This window comes from Gracilinanus agilis, chromosome 1, assembly GCF_016433145.1.
Source record: "Gracilinanus agilis isolate LMUSP501 chromosome 1, AgileGrace, whole genome shotgun sequence".
Taxonomy (NCBI): domain Eukaryota; kingdom Metazoa; phylum Chordata; class Mammalia; order Didelphimorphia; family Didelphidae; genus Gracilinanus; species Gracilinanus agilis.
In genome coordinates this window covers 269617424-269636862 of record NC_058130.1, presented here as the reverse complement: position 1 = coordinate 269636862, position 19439 = coordinate 269617424, and the positions used below count along the sequence as shown (strand labels likewise).

The window sequence follows — 19439 nt, the reverse complement described above, 5'->3', positions numbered from 1 at the left end:
AAGAGAAAGACAGAGAGAGAGAGAGAGAGAGAGAGAGAGAGAGAGAGAGAGAGAGAGAGAGAGAGAGAGAGAGAGAGAGAGAGAGAGAGAGATCTGGGTGGGCTGGGATATACCAACCAAAAACTCCTTTATGTAAGGGTGAACAAAGAGATCTAAGTAACTGGCCATTTTTTTTTTTTTTTTAAAACAGGGAGAGGGAAAGGGATGACAAGAGAATATTATAAGGGAACTTTTTCAGGCATTGCCATGTCACAAAGTTTACTTTAACACTTGCCCTACCAGGATACCTATGGCCTAAATACCTGTCTCCAACTAGAATGAAGGAATTGAGCTGGCTGCACCAAAGATCTCAACATTAGAAAAGCATTCTCCTTGGCCTGCCTAAGCTCCTCAGTGGAAAGAGTGCTAGGCTGGAAGTTGGGAGGACCTGGGTTCAAATTTGGCCTCAGATACTTCCTGACTGTGTGACCCTGGGCAAGTCACTTAACCCCATTGGCCTAGCTCTTGCCCTTCTGTTTTAAGAGTTTTTAGAAAGAAGGGCGAAATGGTATGAGGGAGGGAGAGAGGGAAGAAAGGAGTCTGTTTCCTTACTGATGAAATATGAAGAAGTAGAACTAGATGACCTCTAGGTCCTTCTAACCTTTAACCCAGTGATTCCCAAAGTGGGCATTTCCGCTCCCTGGTGGGTGTTGCAGCGATCCAAGAGAGCAATGATGGCCACAGGTGCATTTATCTTTCCTATTAATTGCTATTAAAATCTAAAAAAAATTAATTTCCAGGGGGTAATATTTTTTCTGGAAAGGGGGTGGTAGGCCAAAAAAAGTTTGGAAATCACTGCTTTAGCCTATGAATCTACAAACACTGCTCTGTCCATTACTACCTGTGGCATCCAGGACAATTCATCCTTTTTGAAGTTCAGTTTCCTCTAAAAAGTGACCTTTAAAGCTTCCTTCCAGTTCCAAATCTAAGATATATGGCCTTAGGGCAGGAACGCTGATTAAACGCTGATTATGAGAGGGCCTGAGCTTCCTCCACCTTCATTATACCTTTACATAAGGAGAGAGTAACCATAAATCAGCCAGTGGAGTCAAGCTAGGCAAGATAATTAAAGGAAAGCCTGTTGGGCTTGGGCAACACAGAACTTCCTACGTAGGTGGGAAGCATGGAAGCCTGCAAAATGGAACTCTGGGAAGAAGGGAGGGGAAGAGATGGAAAGGCATTTTGAATTTGTAGAATTTTAAAAACTGAAGAGACCACCTTTAGTCATCTAGTAGTACCCCACAATTATATAAAGAAACTGAGGTTCCCACAGGGGAAGTCATTTTGCCTCAGGTGACAGTTGTACTGAGGTGAAGGTGAAATCCAGATCTCCTGACACCCGACTCCTGTGCTCTTTTCGCTAAGAGACACCACTCTCCTGTCAGACTTACGCAACACTGGCTAATTATTAAGCCTGGCTCTCGATAAGTGCCCCATCCCAGCACTGCTGCCTGACCTCGGAGGTAACAGGTAAGCCCGTCAGACTTTGCTAGAGACACAGGCTCCGGTTTCAGCTGCCCCTAACTTCCTGTGTGGCTTGAGATAATTTAATTACTTCTCTCTGCGCCTCAACTTCCTCATCTGTAAAGTAAGACTGCATTAAGTGACCTCTAAGGTTCCTTTTTAGTTGTAACTTTCTAGGGTTCCATGCCAGAAAGAAACTGGTAATTGAAAGTAATTGATGTTTGTTTATATATAAATGTGTGTGTGTGTATGTTTATTTATATATATGCGTTTTCATATATATAGATAGACAGATAGATAGACAGATATTTGTATGTTTATTTATTTTTAAACCCCTTCCTTCTGTCTTATAATTAATACTACGTATTGGTTCCAAGGCAGAAGAGCAGTAAGGGCTAGTTGATGGGGGTTAAGTGACTTGCCCAGGGTCATACAGTGAGGTCTGAGACCAGCTTTGAACCTAGGACCTCCCATCTCTAGGCCTGGCTCCCCATCCACTAAGTGGTTAGCTGTCCCCTGATAGCTGATTTAAAGAGCCATGTTGGCCTACTCTTTGGATATGAAGACTGGGAAGAAAGCAAATCTGTGGCTGTTGCTCCCTAGAGCTGTTTTTCCCTAGAGAAGCTCTTTTCCTACTCCTATACCCTTGTCCCACTTAGTCCTTGAAAGAAGTTTAGCTCTTTGTAGTAAACCCAATTGTCTTTATCCAGAAGGTCACAGGGAAGTCATTTAATAAGAACATGGATTTAGAGCAAGAAGGAACGTTAGAGGCCATTTATGCCAATGTTCTCATTTCAACTGAGAAAATGGAAAACAAAAACAAAAAATTGAGGCTCGGTGCTCCTAAGCAATTTGCTCCCAGTCACACAGTGAGTATTGCAAGCGTCTAAAGTGAGGGCTTCTGGGCTCCAAGCCTGGCTCTCTATCCATAACATGGCAATTTCTCTCCCTGTTGTTCTTAAGGCTAAATCCCAGGAGATCATGAGGAAGAGAATGAAGGGAGGGGACAGAAGTCAGAGGAGGCAAGGAGAGAAAAGAAGTAGCAAAGTAGCCTCCAGCTCAGGAGGGAACCCTAACATATGGAGGTGCTGGAGGGAGGGCCTTTGAAGCCAGGGCTCTTGTGTCCCCTTTGTACTGATTGGGTGGCCTAATGCTGAGGAAAGAAGTTTCTGTGGAGTAAATTAAAAAAGCATTATTCCTATCATTAAAAGGAGGTCACAGGGTAGTAGTCTCAAGGCCCAGAGAATTAAATTTCCTGTTGATTCCCCCTCCCTTCCCCCCCCTTCCCCCGAACCCTTACCTACTGTCTTAGTATCAGTTCTAAGACAGATGAATGGCAAGGCTAGACAATCAGGATGGAGTTACCAACCCAGGTTCGCATAGCTAGGAAGTATCTGAGGTCAAATTTGAACCCAGGTCCTCCAGACTCCAAGCCTGGTACTTTATCCACTGTGTTACCTAGATGCCCCTCTCCTACTGATTTTTGAGAAAAGAGTGCAAAATAAAGAGAAGGCTTTAGGATGGCTCCAACAAGATAATTCCTTCCTAGTCATCTCCCTTTCTTTTCCCTCTCCATCTCTTGTCATTAGGGCCTAAAGGAAAAAAGAAGGTCAAGGTGAGCTTTTACTCCTTCAGAAAGCTGAAGATACAGGAGGAAGGAGGCATTAGGATGACAAACGGAAAAAGAACACATAATATGGGTTGGGGAGGGGGGACAGGGGAAGAGAGGAGGGATCATAGTTTGCATTTTTCATTTCTTTGGTCTAAAAAATCCTCCAAAACGTAGCTACTTGTACTTCCTTTCTTTGAGAAAGCTCTGTGGACATTTATATCCATTATCTTAGGTACTCCCTTAGGCTTTTTTCTAGGGTAATGAAGAGCTGGAGTTTTTTTCTTTAGATCAACCCACTCATATCCAAAATGACACCATTTCTCAAAATCCAGTCTCTCCTCTGCTCTTATAGACTCCTCTCCATAAACTAGCATGACCTGTTAATAAGCAAAGAAAAACTCTCAACGCACATAACCCTATGGTTTGTCCTTTACCTTCCTGGTTTTCATTTTTAAAAATAACTCCATGCCTCTCCTCGTCCTTATTCCCCACCCACCACCTCTTCTTAATGGTCCCAATGAAACTGCTAATCATGATGCTTATTCTGCATGTCTTATGTTGAAAATAGGTCATCTGACAACTCTTATGGGATGTTCCCCCAAAACTTTAATTTTCACTGCAGCATAGTCCAATGTTAAGAAGACTAGATTTTGATCATCTATTTTGCTGCTTATTACTTGTGAAAAATACTTAGGGTAAGTTTCTAAACTTTCTGGGCCTCAATTCCTTATCTGAAAATGGAAAAGTTGGACTAGATCCTCTCTAAGATCCCTTCTAGGTGTAAATCTAATGCTCCTCCCATCCGACATATTCTTTATTCTTTCCTTGAATCCATTCTTATTTCTGTCCCCACCAATTACTAGTTTATGGTAAGAACACTTTTCTTTACCTTTAACCTTGGAGAATTCCTACCCTTTGAAGTCTAATAGTCAATAAAAGCAGAAAAGAGCCTCATGGGTCCTAAAGGCAATGTGGTATGATGGAAAGAAGCCTGGACTGATAGCTAGAAACCCTGTCTGCTGTTTCTTGTGGGATCTTGGACAACTCATAAAATGGAGCAGCTGAAAAGAACCTTCCACAGTATCTAATAAGTCTATTCTACAACCCAGGTCTTCTGCTCCTTCCTGTTCTCCAGAAGAAGTTATAATCTAGCTGAAGAAATGAGATATACATAAATAAGAATCATATGGAAAGAGAAGAAGAAAGGGCAGGATGTGTCTAGCCCTTGCTATTCTTCTGTCTTAGAATTGATACCAAGCAAGGGAGAGTGGGAGGAAAAGTGAGAAGAAAGGGAGGGAGAGAAAGAAGGGATGAAGGGAAGGAAAGAAGGAAGGGAGGGAGGGAGGGAGGGAGGGAGGGAGGAAAGGAGGGAAGGAAGGAAGAATGAATGATATAAATACAATTAAGTATTACAGGAATCGAAAAGTAGGGCACCCTGTGGTGTGAGGAAAAGAGCCTTAGACTTCTAGTTGATTCAAAATTCAAATCCCAGCTCTGCTCCTTATGATCTCTTTGAGCAAGTTACTTCTCCATCTTCAACCTCAGTTTCCTCCTCAGTAAAATGAGAAAAGTAGATTAAATAATCACTACAGTCCTTTCTCCCACAAAATGTGCTATCTAAGGAGAAGCCTGGGATATTTAAGGACCTTACTATCTCGGGCTAAGCTGTCCAGTACTCTGGGTTTGTATTCTTCAACATTTCTGAGACCCTTTCTGGGCTGGAAATTGGAAAAGGAAAGGTGAAATCCTAATGGTCTTTGAGAATGAGGCAAAATTTGTTGAATGTAAGATCCTTGGGGGTAGGGGTGGTTTCTTTGCTTTTCTTTCGGATTTTGTATTCCCCTAGCACATAACACGTTTAATAAATGTTGGCTTGAATCTGGATCTTTTGAATGCTGTAGGAAGAGAGTATACAGGCTCGGAGACAGAAAGATCCAATGAAATGACAAATAAAGTCAATAGTTGTTGAATCTTTCAGTTTTGTTCGACTGCTCATGACCCCATTTAGGATTGTCTTGGCAAAGATACTGGAGCAACTTGTTATCTCCAACTCATTTGTCAGATGAAGAAACTGAGGCAAACAGGGTTAAGTAGCTTGTCTAGGGTCTTAAAGCTAGTGAGTATCTGAGGCCAAATTTGAACTCAGGTCTTTCTGACTCTAGGCCCAATGTTTTGCCCACCGTACCATTTAGCTATACATACCATTTTCTCCTATGAAAATACAGCTTTTCTTAAAGGCTAGTCAGGGAGGCCTTTAAAGAGTAAAAGAGATAAGTCTCTCTCTAGAACTCTTTTTTTGGTTTGTTTTAACTCTAACCTTTTGTCTTGGTTTCAATTTTCAGTCAGAAGAGTGGCAAGAATTAGGCACTTGGGGTTAAATGACTTGCCCAGGGTCACACAGCAGGCAGTGTCTGAGGTCAAATTTGAACCCAGGACCTCCTGACCCCAGGCCTAGCATAATTTCCATAGTGCTACCTAGTTGCCTCTGAACTTTTCCTAGAGGCTATGCATAACTCCCAGGCTGTATGGTGTGTGCTTGTGGAAGCCTGTCTGGGAGGGGGAAAGAAGAGGGGGAGTACAAATTTCAGGATGTTGGCAGCTCTAGTATCCCCACAGCCCTTTCCTGTCTTTACTCCCCCTCCTCCCCCCAGGCTTTTGCCTGGAACAGCTTAGCAATGAATCTAAAGCAAAAAAACTTTCTTTCTGAAGTTCAAGCTATTTCTAGCTCATTTCTAGCTCTTTGCCCTGCCTCTTTTTTTTTGGGGGGGGGGTAAGGGGAGTGGGGAGAACAAATTTCCCCTCCCCATACCAGAACTGTGAACTACCCCACTAGAATACCCCTTGCCCTTTAGGGGGTGTTGAGAGAGATGGTGAATCCTGTTAGTCTTTTCTTAGGAGCCACAGAGATGTCAAGAGTAAAGAAGGGAAGGGCAGCTGGGTGGCACAATGGATAAAATGCCAGGCTGGGAGTCAGGAGGGCCCAGGTTTAAATCTAACCTCGGATATGTCCTAGCCATGTGACCTTGGGCAACCTAATTGCCTAGCCCTTCAGCTCTTCTGCTTCAAAATTGATACTTATTTAAAATGTCCAAAAACAATTGTCAAAAATTGTTTCTACATGTAACTGAAAAATAAAAAAAGAATCAATAATATCAAGGTCAGAAGGTAAGAGTTTGTTTGTTTGTTCTTTTGTTTTGTTTTTTAAAGGAAAAGAAAGGAGAGGCCAGGATAGAAGAGACATGTAGTCAAGACTTTCAGAAACAGTGAGGTAGATGTCAGATATAACTTGGCTCCTTCCTATTTTTCTCATCTTCTTACACTTTACTTTTCCCCTCACCCTCATAAACTCTTTGAGCTGGTGACACTGGCCTCCCAGATGTTCCTCCTGTAAGACATTCCATCTCCCAACTATGGGCATCTTCACTGGCTGTCCCCTATGCCTGGGAGAGTCTCTCTCCTTATCTACACTTCTTGGCTTCCTTGGCTTCTTTCAAATCCCAGGTAAAGTTCGACATTCTAGGAGAAAACTTTCTTGACCCCCCTTTAATGCTTAGCTGCCTATTATCTTCAGGTGATTCCATTTATATATTTTGTTTGTTGGCAGTTGTTTTCATATTGTCTCTTCCCCATTACAGTCATTTATCACCTTTCCTTGTCTCTGGAGTGCTTGATACCATGTCTGGGACATAGTATGGACTTAATAACAGCTTGCTGACTGATAAGGAATAGATGAAAATGAATAACAACAAATGGAAGGAAAATTATTTTTTTTTTAAAGGGAGAAGTTGGTTACTTAGAATAAGGATTCTGGGGCTGCTGGGTGGCTCAGTGGATAAAGAGCCAAACCTCTAGTTAGTTGAGAGGGCTCAGGTTCAAATTTAGTCTTAGATAATTCCTAGCTGTGTGACCCTGGGCAAGTCACTTAATCCCTAGGAACAGAAACTTAGTATTCATTCTAAGACAGAAGGTTAGAGGAGTTGGTTTTTTTTTTTTTTTTTTTTGTTTTTGTTTTTAAAGAAGAGTTCAAACAGAGAGGAAAGAATTAAGGCAGAATTAATTTCCCAAGAAAAGAAAAACAAAGGATAAACTTTTGTCCTACACCAAGTCTCCCAAGGCAGTGATGGCAGTGATGGAGATGGAGTGCCCAAAATGCAACCCTCATGCTGCATGTGAGTCCCCTTCCTCCCCCATTTACCCCAGACAGGGGAGGGAGGGAGCACTTCCATTAGGTTAATGGACAAAGAGGTGGGTTAAGTGAGAAATATCCTTAGGCACTTGTGGAGAGGGAGAGGGGAGCAGCCCCCTCTAGCACACATGTCATAGGTTCACCAATGCCGCCCTAAAGGTGGCTAGTGCTGGCGCTAGAGTCAGTCCTGTCCTACTCTTGGTGACCTCATTTGGGGTTTTCTTGGCAAAGATATTGGAACAGTTTGCTATTTCCTTCTCCAGCTCATTTTCCAGAGGGGGAAACTGAGGCAAACCAGGTCACACAGCTATTCAATGTCATCAGTAGCATTTGACTGATTCTAAACTCAGTGTTCTATCCCCCTCACCACCTGGCTGCCTATTTTACAGATGAGGAAAGATCCAGAGAAGAGAGGTGCTTCTGTAATCCCATGGCTAAGCCAGTGTTGGAGGTTTGAGTCTAACATACTTTCCCCTAGACCAGTGATAGGCAAACTTTTTAAAGAGGGGGCCAAAGAAAAGGAAGTGTTCATCTGTCAGTGTTTTTAAGGCAACTCTTTCGAAGTTCCATTGTGTTGTATCCTACTCATTGTATTTGTCGGATTAGGAATAATGTCAAGCAAGGGATAGAACATTTCAGGGGGCCACATCTGGCCCGCGGGCCCCGTAGTTTGCCCACCACTGCCCTAGATCCATTTACATTGTGTTCTTCAGTATTCCCTTATAGGATCTCCAGCAGAAAAGGCATTCTCTAGCTAGCAAGAGCTTAATAAAAATTTAGAGACTGTCATTTTCCCTTAAGAGAGTTCCTCTCTTTTTCCAAGCAGGACATTTGTATAAGGGAATGGAAGACAGTAGAGGGATGCAGGCTAGGTGACCGAGTGGGACAGGAGGGGTGAAGATAGAAAGGAGGGAAGGGATAGAGAAAGGCAAGGGCCAAGAACAATCTCTGCCATTTGACCCACAGTGAAGCACACAGTGAAGAACCTTCCACAGAGCCCTCAGTGGAATGGACTCCCAGAACTCCAGCTGGATGGTGACCCAACTCTAGTTCTGGAATTTACAGCCCAAGGTCCCAGCCCCAGGAAGGCTTTGGCAGGTGGGAGGAGAGTGCTGCTTGGGAGAGGAGGTAATCAGGCAAGCAGACGAGCAGAGAGGGCTGGAATGGGCTGTCTCTTCAAGTGATCCTGGCCTTATAAGGAGATTCCCACGGCGAAGCACACCCAGCCTTCAGCTGTTTTCCACCCCAGCAGACTGCATTTGGCCAAGGAAGAGAGTTCTGCCGGCTCAGCCCAGTTTAACTACTTTCCTACCAAAGGCAGACCAGGTAGGATCCAGAGGAGGAAAAAAAAAAGATCCTACCATGGAAAGCCCTTGATGAATATCATCAGATTAAGAGGCTGCAAAGAGGATCATTTCTCCATGCCTACCCTTAGGACACCACCCCGATGCACAAGATCAGATGGTCCCTTTAGAGACTCAGTTTGGAGACTTGAAGGATGGGAGATGAACCTGAGGATGGACAAGGCACTGATCCACCATGCCCCAGGGTTCAGTCATCCTAATAACTGACTAATAATTTTAAAGCTGACAAAGCACTTTATATATGTGGTCTCATTCTATCCTTGCAAGAACTCTGTGAGAGAGGTACAATATGATTATTCCTATTTTCCAGATGAAGAAATTAAAACTGAGAGAGGTTAAATGACTTGCCTTAATAGTAAGATAACTATTAAAAGACAGGAGTGGGCTGTGAATTCAGGTCTTCCCCATTTTCAATTTGTGACAAACAGAGGGAGCTTAATAAATGCTTGTTGACTTACTGATTCCAAGTCCCATACTTGACTTGCTGCTATAATTACATGTAATATCATAAACAGGAAAAGTGAGTTTGTTAATACCTTTGTTCACTCTCAAGGTGTACGTCCCTCTCAACATTAACTAAAACTACTGCATAAAGCCTTTTGTAGACTAATTTGGAAAAAGACTAGATTTTTTTAAATCACAGAATCATGGATTTAGAGCTGAAGGTACTTTTAATTCTAGGCCTTTTCCTCTCCCATATGCTTTTATTTTTGCTTTAAAACTTTTAAAAATCCATCCACCTCATAGACATATATACACACATCCATAAATATCTATAATTTTTCCTAATTACATGTGAAAGCAATTTTAAGCATTTTTTTTAAACCCTTGTACTTCGGTGTATTGTCTCATAGGTGGAAGGTGGGCAATGGGGGTCAAGTGACTTGCCCAGGGTCACACAGCTGGGAAGTGGCTGAGGCCGGGTTTGAACCTAGGACCTCCTGTCTCTAGGCCTGACTCTCACTCCACTGAGCTACCCAGCTGCCCTTTAAGCATTCTTTTAAAAAATTTTAGTTATAAATTTTATCCCTCACTTCCCTCCTCCCTGAGATGGCAAGCAATTTGATATAGGTTACAGATGTGTAGTCATGTAAAACTCCCCATACACTTTAAAAAAAACCCTTACCTTCCATCTTAAAATCAATATTATGTATTGACTCCAAGGCAGAAGAGTGGTAAGGGCTAGGCAGTGGGGACTATTAAGTAACTTGCCCAGGGTCACACATCTAGAAAGTGTCTGAAGATAAATTTGAACCTAGGACCCTCCTGTCTCTAAGCCTGCCTCTCAATCCACTGATCTACTTAGCTACTACTGCCCCCTCTCCATATACTTTTAAGTTTATTTTAGGATTTTTAGTCCTCCCTGCAAAGGGAAAAAGGAAAAGACACATTTGAAACACATAGGCATGGTTAAACTAGAAAAAAATACATATTCGTCACGTTCAAAAACATATGCCTCATTCTGCACCTTGAATTAATTCACTTTAGACAGATGGGTAGCATATCTATCAGATATCTCCTGGAGTCTAATTGATAAAAAGTACCTATTAGATGTACTTAGGTCTCTAACAATAGCATTCCTTTTTCAGTGATATAGTCATTAAATTCTTGTCCTAGTTCTTCTCTTTTCACTCTGTGATTAGTTCAAATAAGTCCTCAGGTTTCTCTGAAGTCAATCAAATTTCTTTTTTAAATCTTTAGCTTCTGTCTTAGAATCAATACTTTGTAAGGGCTAGACAGTTGGCATTAAATTATTTCTCCAGCGTAAACAACTAGGAAGTGTCTGAGGTCACACTTGAACTCAGGATATCCTCACTCCAGGCCTAGCTCTCTATCCACTGAACCACTTGGTTGCCTATGTTTTTCTTTTTGAATGTTACAGTATTTAAATAAATTCTTGTCCTGATTCTGCTCATTTCACTCTGCATCAGTTCATACAAGCTCTCAGGTTTCTCTGAAGTAGGTCAGTCAGTCAATAAGTTTTTACTAAATACTGTATATAAGAAATGCCTAATCCCCTCAAAAAAAAAAAAAAGATTCTGCTCTAAAGGAACTCAGTTTACCTGGGGAGACAACATGCAAAGAACTATGTACAAACAAGATACAGACAAGATAAACTGAAGATAATTATAGAGGGAAGGGACTAGCATTAAGGGAGATTAGGAAAAGCTTCTTCTAGAGGGCAGGATTTTAGATAAGATTTGTGGGAAAGCAGGGAAGTCAGGGTAACAATAGTAAGGAGACAAGCGTATTCCAAGCCTGGGAAATGGTTAGCAAAAATGCCCAGTAAGAGATGGACTATCTCATGGAAGTAGCAGCAAGGTGATCAGTGTCATTAGGTTGAAGAGTACATGAAGATTGGGGTGGGATGGGGGGAGTAAAATGTAAGAAGTCAGGAGAAGCTAGGTAGCACAGTGTGTAGAGAACACCAGGCCTGGAGTTAGGAGGACCTGGGTTCAAACTTGGCCTGCAATACTTCCTAGCTATGTGACCCTGGGCAAGTCACTTAATTCTATTGGCCTCATCCTTGCCCTTCTGTCTTAAAGTTGTCACTAAGTCAGAAAATAGGGGCTTAAAAAAAAAATCTAAGAAGCTTGGAAAGATTAGAAGGTTATGAAGAGCTTTAAAAGACAAACATGAAATGTTAACATTTAATCCTAGGATTTATTGAATAGGGAGATGATATGTAATTTCAGAAGATCAATTTGACAACTAAGTAGAGGATGGATTGCAGAGAAGAGAGATGAGGCAGGGATACCTGTCAGCAGACTATTGCAGCAAGCTAAATTGGGGTGATGAATGCCTATACCATAATGGGGTCAGATTCAGAAGAGAAAAAGGTGGAGGAGTATGCAAGAGATAGTGTAGAATCCACACAACTTGGCAACTGACTAGAGGGAACGAGAGTCAAGAGTCAAGGGTGGCATCTAAACAGTGAGCCAAAGTGACTCAGAGGGTAGTATGTTCTATGATAATAAGGAAATTCAGAAGATAAGCAATAGAGTTAAAAACTCCAAAGGGAAAAGGCATTTAATATTTATGACTATTTAGTGGTTTTTGTTTTTGTTGGGAAAGGGAAGGCAGGCAGGATGTGACAAGGGAAGAGAGAAGGGCTGGAGAAGTTGAAATAATTTGTAAAATCTGTTGCAGTACTCCATGGTCATGTCTGCACCTCAAATACTTATGCCTGACAAAAATTAATGAATGAAATTAGAAAGTAAAATCCCTGAAGCAGCAAGAAGAAAATGGAGGCATGGAGAGTGGAGGCCGGGGCCCTTTCTAGTCAACATTAATCTTGGAGAAATTAGGGATTGAGTGGGAAAGGGTATACACACAAGGCAAGTCAGAAAGAAGCACCTAAGTCAGAATAGCCTGTTGCCACAGTAATAAGATCACACATGGAAACTCAGCAAAAAATTACTCTATTACTAAAGGAAAGAGGACAGAAAAAAGGGAGATGACAGTCCAGAGGAAGGAGGCCACTTGGCCAGTTATTCAGACGCAGGCCAATTGGGCAATTATTTAGTAACAGGCAGTCCTGGGAAGCAGACTTCTTTACATTCCCTCCCTGTTCAGCTCCTGGGTCCGGATCCTTGGGCTTTAGTTTAATTGAAAGGGTCTGGCTAGAGTACAGAGCTGGCAAGGCAAGACTGAGCCAACACAGGTGGGGTGTTGAAAAGCAGAACCAAATCATTTGTGTTCACAAATAAGACTGCACCATTCCCCGGGGTGCCTGGCAAAGGGGTTTTTGGCTTCACCTCAACACCAGCCTCTCTGGAAGGGACAAAGGAACTGGGGCTATTGCAAACACATTCTCTTTCCCCAGGTATCAACCAAACCTACCTGAATCAATGACTAAACCCATTGGAGCTAAAGAACATAAATATGAGTAAAAAAAGGAGAAAACAACAACAACATGAACTTGATCAGAGACTTGACTACCCCCAGGGAATCTTTCTTCTTTCTCTCTCTTTAACTGATCATTAACCCCTCAGTGTTTCCAAAGAAGTAAAACTAACTCTAGAAGAAGCCAGGGCAAGATAGGACCTGATGGATGGCACCCCCTTCAAAGTCTCCAAAACAGATAGGAAAACAATTCAAGAAAGAGAGCAAGGCAAAGAAAGAAAAAACCCAAGGAATCCTAAAAGATGACTTATACAGGTTAAATGTCAACAAGCAAATGACCCGGGCTTGGCTAAAACAAGTATCCAATTCCAAAGAATCCAGGAAAAAACTCAGATCCTCCAGAACTTCCTTTTTCCCATAAAACTGTGGAACTACTTTGAGTAACCATGGAGGCCAGCAAGCAGGGGAACCCTGTCTGGTTCCCCTAGCTCCTCTCCCAGGGCTGGCTGCTAGCAGAGACCATCACATTTGGCTTGAAACATGCCTGGTATGTCAAACTTCCCTTGCCCCACATTGAATTCTCATTAAGAAAAGAGAATAATGGTCTAGAGGTGTTGGGGTGGGCCTGACTGACCCATCACTTGTAGCTCCATTTGGGTTGAAATGAGACACTCAGATGCTCAACAGTTAGTAAAAGGGAGGCTTACATAGCCATAGCCTAAAAAGGATTCTCCACAAAGATACTTCAGCATTTAGTTTGAAAAGATGTGGACTCCCTCCTCTCCACATGGAAATAACTGGAGTGGTCTTAGGACATCTGCCGAGTCTAAAGGACCCCAACTTCATATAGGTGGGGGGTTTTTGGACCTTAGGTGACCAGGAAGCCACACAAGAAGTTCTCAGATAGCTGCATCAAGGAAGGAGCAGAACTGAGGCTTGGCCCCTAAGTCAACCAAATTCTGGGGGGAGTTTTGCTGCTTTTTAGGGAAAAACCAGAGTTACCCTTGGTGGTGGTGGGGTGGTGGTGGTGTTTCCAACACCTGTGATAGATACTGGTCTTATCACAACAGGGAATTTCTAAATTTCTATGTAAAAATAGTTTATTTTCATGCCTCATCCTCATTAACTTCCACATAATGATACCATATATGGGACCATTCATTAAGCTAGGAAAAGTACCTTGCAAACACCTATCCCCAGAAGATCAATTCGGTCCTATTCTAGCCCTAAGAAGACTGGAGGATCTTGGATCTTGCCCAGATTTAGGCGATAATATGGAAAGAACATTGATACTGGAGTCAGAGAACCTGCCTGCATGGCCTTGAGGCAAATCATTTTATCTCCCAGAAACTTAGCTTCCTCATTTGTAAAATGGGGCTAACAACATTTTTATGACCTATCTCAAAAGGCTGTTTTATAAAACTTACCATTCTATATATAGGTCTGTCTCAAAATAGAATATCTCTTCTCTACCTAGGAGATATAACTTCCTGATCTTCACTGATAAGCCAAAAAGCAACCACCAGGACTGACCTAGACCTCTAGGAATTCTATGGTTCATGGATACTCAGGGCTAGGACAAATATGACCCAGAAACTGCCTGAAATAGCCCTGGTGGATTTTAGAGCTTGTATCAAAAAAATAACCACAAGTAACCATCATACCGTAAAAGTGTCTCATGCCAGATCAGGCACCAACAAGAAAACAATACTCATCTCATACACTTACATTTAAAAGTATTACCCTTTACATGACAGTTTACAATCAACGTCTATTTCTAAATTTCCATGTGAAATTTAGATTATCCAGAATAGAAATCACTCACGACAAGAAAGAAAATAAAGGATAGCTAATACCTACCACAGCTGCTGGGAAGGAGACAGAATTCTTTCTTCTCTCATTCCACTTGACTTGAACGCTTTCAATTCAACAAGATTAAACAATCATAGACTGAAATATATATAGGATCATATAGGTAGAAAGGGCCTTAGGGGCTCCCATTTCCTCATTTTTCAAATGAGGAAATTGAGGTTTCAGAAAAGTAAAATGACTCATTCAATCATTTATCTTACAGCAGCTAGGCGTTCAGCAGCCAGGTGGTTCAAAGGATAGAGAGCCAGATCCAGAGACAGGAAGTCCTGGGTTCAAATGTGGCCTGAGATATGTCTTAGCTGAGTGACCCTGGGCAATTCCTTTAATTCCAGTTGCCTAGCCTTTACCACATCTCTGCCTAGGAACCAATATTTAGTAACAACTCTAGGACAGAAAGTTTTGTTTGGTTTTTTTAAACTTACTTATAAGTGACAATAAATATGTCAAAGTCAGTATTTGAATCCAGATCTTCCTGACTCCAAGTCTAACACTTCATTTGCTCAGCTAAGATGCTTCTCCAGGTACTAGACAGAACTGGTTTCTTACTCTAATGAATTTGAAAATTTTACTACCACCCACTGCCACCTATCTTCCCCACCTCTGGGAAAAAAGAAAGCAGGGCTTTCAGAGGAAAGGTTCATTCCTTAGCCTGAGGTGCTCTGGTGTTCAAGTTCTTTTTGGGTCAGAAAGATATAAAGGCAGATTAGAGAGGCTTGTCATTATTCAGGGGTCAGTTCCCAGGAGCCAGTTAGCTGGCTGATCACCAATCTTCTCCCAAGTCATTGCTGATGAAGGTGGAGGAGGAGGGAAATGAGGAAGACACTGAACTCATAGAAAGACAATTACAGCTTTGTCCCCTTGTGACGCAGGAAGGAGCACCAAAAAACTGTGGCAGCCGAAAGGCAGATGCTATGGGAGAAGAGAGATCACAGAGTGGTTCTGCCTTAGAAGCAACCTACTATTAGCTAGAACTCAGATGCCCTCAAGGGACCAGGCATTGGAAAAGGCAAGGAAGGGGCAGAAATCAAACCTTTAGCGCCACTCTCTCTACGTCACGGAAGGAAGGTACACAGAGCAGATGACAACAGTTCCCACTTCTATAGCACCCAATTCAGCATGGGCATTCTTCTCCCCTAGTTTACTAAGGGGGGGGAGGGCAGAAACAATCTCAGAGAGATGAAATTACTTGCCTGGCGCCATATGGCCAGTAAATGTTAGCACCAAAATCTCTTGTCTTAAGCGCCCTAGCATTCTTTCTACTATCACACACAACCGAATTTGGGGAGGGCAGACAATTCTCTTTTGTCTCTCATAGATCTTCTCTGCTACCCCAAGAAACACCCCATTTATTTTACCCTGTTAAAGAAAGAAAGGAAAAGGCATTGCTTCAACATCCACTGGCATAGGCTACCAAACTTACAAACACTGCTCTTGAGCAAGGGGGAGCTTTACTGTATCTATGACAGGAACATGCATGTGCAGTCACACACAAGTTTCACTTGGGTCTTTTCTCCTTTAGCATTTCTGGGTTTGGCAATCAGTGCTCAATCAAAGGCAGTGACACCTGGCATTACTACCTTTCCAAGGTTACAGTTCACTACTGGAAAGAGACTTGGATTTAAATCTTACTTCTCTTACTAATTAGCAATTTGGGAACAAAACTTCACCTTCTTGAGACTCAGTTTCTTTTTCTGAAAAAGAAGGATAGCAAATCATTTTTTTTACTCTTACCTTCTGTCTTAGTATCAATTCTAAGACAGAAGAGTAGCAAGGGCTAGTTAATTGGGGTTAAATGACTTGCCCAGTGTCACAAAGCTAGGAAGTAACTCAGGCCATATTTGAACTCAGGTTCTCCAGACCTGGCTCTCTATCTACTGTGCTAGCTAGCTTCCCTTAGGATGGTGGACCATTTCTACTGCATTCCAGTGCTAAGATTCTCTAACTATAGAAATTTCTCCTCTCTCTCCTTTACTCCTCTGTCTCTCTCTCCTCTGCTTCTCTCCCTCTTTCTGTTTCTCCCCACTCTCTCCTCTCCTTCCTATTTCCTCTTCCTCCCCTACTTCTTCTACACACCCCCACACCCCCACATCTCCACTTCTTAACAAGTTATAAAGACTTGAGCATGAGGTCTACTTTTATAGGGAGTAGCTTCCCTGATTCAATTTTCCCTGAAAGGGAGATGCTCTCTTTGCTTGTTCTATAATCTGTCTTTCTGGGTGGATGAATACATATCCTGGTGAGAGGAAGCCTACCAACATCGTATTTAATTGTGGACACATGTCAAAGGTCACCAAGGTCAAGAAAGTTTGTACTCAGTGCTGGAAGGGATTTTGAAGATCATGCAGTCCAGTCCCCAGCCATTCAATCTGTTTTGCTCAGGAAAAATGAAAAAATACTTTGGATGGGGAAAACCCAAAGGCATTGTTCTGGGGCTTTTGTTTTGGTTTTGTTTTGACCATAAGAAATTGAGTACAATGAGCTTCCTACCAGTCCAGTCTTGCTAAATGACAAAATCATGTTTTTATAGCTAAAAACTTCATTTCATCTCATTATCCACACTAGCCTGCGCTTCCTGTCCATGACCAATGCTAGGACCTTTAGGGGTTAGAAGGAAACATGAAGGTTTTCTAATATAATTTCCTTCCAACTTCAGGCTGGCTCTTCAGACGTTGTTGCCCTTCCTATTTCCAGTGATGATTTTTTGGGTCAGAGGATCAGAGTTTGAGCCTGAAATGCCCATCTACAAGACAATCTCTTTGCTCCTCTGGGCCTCAGTTTCCTCACTTGCAAAATGAGGGAGGCAGGCTAGATTATCTATTAGCCCCAAATCACTTCTTTCTATGGTCCATATAAATCTGTTGTAGTTGTCAGAAAGTGCCTTCCATTTAAGAGAAGAGATGGGACTGGAACTGTGATTTTAGTGTTAGAAGGAGCTCAATCACTGAAAGAATGCATCTTGTTATTGCTCCATTTTTTGAAGAAGTCCAATGGCATCACAAGGGTGATGTCTTGATTTGAATGTGAACGGGATTTAAGTGAGGCAGAGTTGAATAAAGCTGTAGACTTGTTACTCTTTTTTTTTTAAACCCTTACCTTCTACCTTATAATCAATACTATGTATTGGTTCCAAGGCAGAAGAATGGTAAGGGCTAGGCAATAGGGGTTAAGTGACTTGCCCAGGGCCATACAGCTAGGAAGTATATGAATCTAGATTTGAATCCAGGACCACCTCCCATCTCTGGTCCTGGCTTTCAATCCACTGAGCCACCCAGCTGCCCCTTGACACTCTCTTGAAGAGTCATCAGTCTAGCAGTGGGACAAAAATCAGTATGAGTATTTATGCCATCATTCATGGGCCAGAATGCAATTGATGACCATGGCATCTTCCAAATCTGACCAAGCTCTAAGCACTCCAAACACTTAAGCCTGCTTCAGCTGCCTTCAAGGCCTTTGAAACAAATTGTTCTCATCTGCTTATTCAGCCACAAAAGTCTTCACATGTCTGGGGTAACTCACCCTGGGACAGATTTGAGGCCTGTAGGTTTCCCTCAATCTCATTCAGCCTATCTATCTACTGAAAAAATGCTGCTCATGCTACAGGTGAGCACCTTCTTGGTAATGAGAGTGAGTGACTCACTCAATGTCAAAAGGTTAGAGATGGGAGCAGCTGGGTATCTCAGTTGGATTGAGAGCCAGACCCAGAGACGGGAGGTCCTAGATTCAAATCTGGCCTCAGACATTTCCTAGCTATGTGACCCTGGGCAAGTCACTTGACCCCCATTGCCTACCCTTACCACTCTTCTGCCTTGGAGCCAGTACACAGTACTGACTCCAAGATGGGAGGTAAGGGTTTAAAAACAACAACAACAAAAAAAAAAAGGTTAGAGGCAACACTTGAACTTGAGTCTTTACTCAGAGACCAGTTCACCTTTTTTAAGCGAGCCAAAATCGCCTCCCTATAATTTGTGTCTATTTTCTGGAATCACACAGAATAATAAATCTACTCCCCATTCTGCCAAAAGATTTGAGGAGCTCTCTCCATGGGAATGACTTCAAACTGAGTCACTGAGAGTATAGAGGGAAAAATGATAAATGGCCAGTATGAAAAGAGGCAAGCCAAGTGGAGGGGCTTGGACTTTATCAAATACCTGGATGAACCCTAGGGGTTCTCAGGATGTGATGGTTCAGCAACCTACCAGGAGAATGGAAGACATCAAAAATCACATCCTGAGTCAGTAGCCTCTTTGTTAAAAAGAACTGAAGTATGAATATTCCCTTTGGAGGAGATCCAATCCTCAGATGGGTAGGTCTACAGGCAGATCATTGAGGTCCCTTTTGGTCCCTTTTCAGAGAAGAAGGGTCTGGTCTTTTAAGCTTGGGGCATTGTGGTAGGGGCAGTGTAGACAGAAAGGAGCATCACAAGAAGATGCTCTCAAAGAGTCTGTCATCTAGCAGGAAGGACAACACACACACACACAGACAATTCTCTACAAATATAATTCAATGCACAAAATGTCACAAACAGTTATAGATGATGAAGTGTTATAGGTAATAAGTACTCTAGGACTGGAGAGGACAGAGATGGATCCCTTTGGGATCACTGGAGGGAGTGTCAGGGAAGGAAGGCTTCCTGAAAGAGGTGGGATGTAGGTAACACTCAGGCATGGAAATGAAAAGTATTCTCAGATGGAAGGAATAGCACAATTGGGGTCAGCTAGGTGGCTCAGGGGATAGAGTGCCAGGCCTGGAGATGGGGGACCCTGGGCAAGTCACTTAGCCCCTATTGCCTAGACCTTACTGCTCTTCTGCCTTGGAAATGATAATTAGATTAATTCCAAAACAGAAGGTAAGAACTGTTTTTTTTTTAACCTTATAGAGAACAGAAGGAATCTCTGGTATCCATTCTAAGACAGGCAATAAGGGTTTAAAAAAAATAGTATAAGCAGGGGCAACAAAGTGCCTAGCTTCCTAAGGGAAGAGAAGGGTAAAGGCATAAGCATTTATTAAGCATCTACTAAAGGTGGTACAGTAGATAGAACTCCAGGCCAGAAGTCAG

At 42.4% G+C, this 19439-nt stretch overlaps 1 protein-coding gene across 2 annotated transcripts in view; it reads right to left on the bottom strand.

Moving 5' to 3' along the window:
• The window catches only part of LOC123235499 (myosin phosphatase Rho interacting protein), a 243059-nt gene that overhangs the window by 109656 nt on the left and 113964 nt on the right, over positions 1 to 19439 (bottom strand). For both annotated transcript variants that reach the window (XM_044661644.1, XM_044661652.1), the window contains exon 6: positions 9763 to 9798. In XM_044661644.1, the coding sequence (XP_044517579.1) occupies positions 9763 to 9798 (36 nt within the window). The remainder of the gene's footprint in view (positions 1 to 9762; positions 9799 to 19439) is intronic.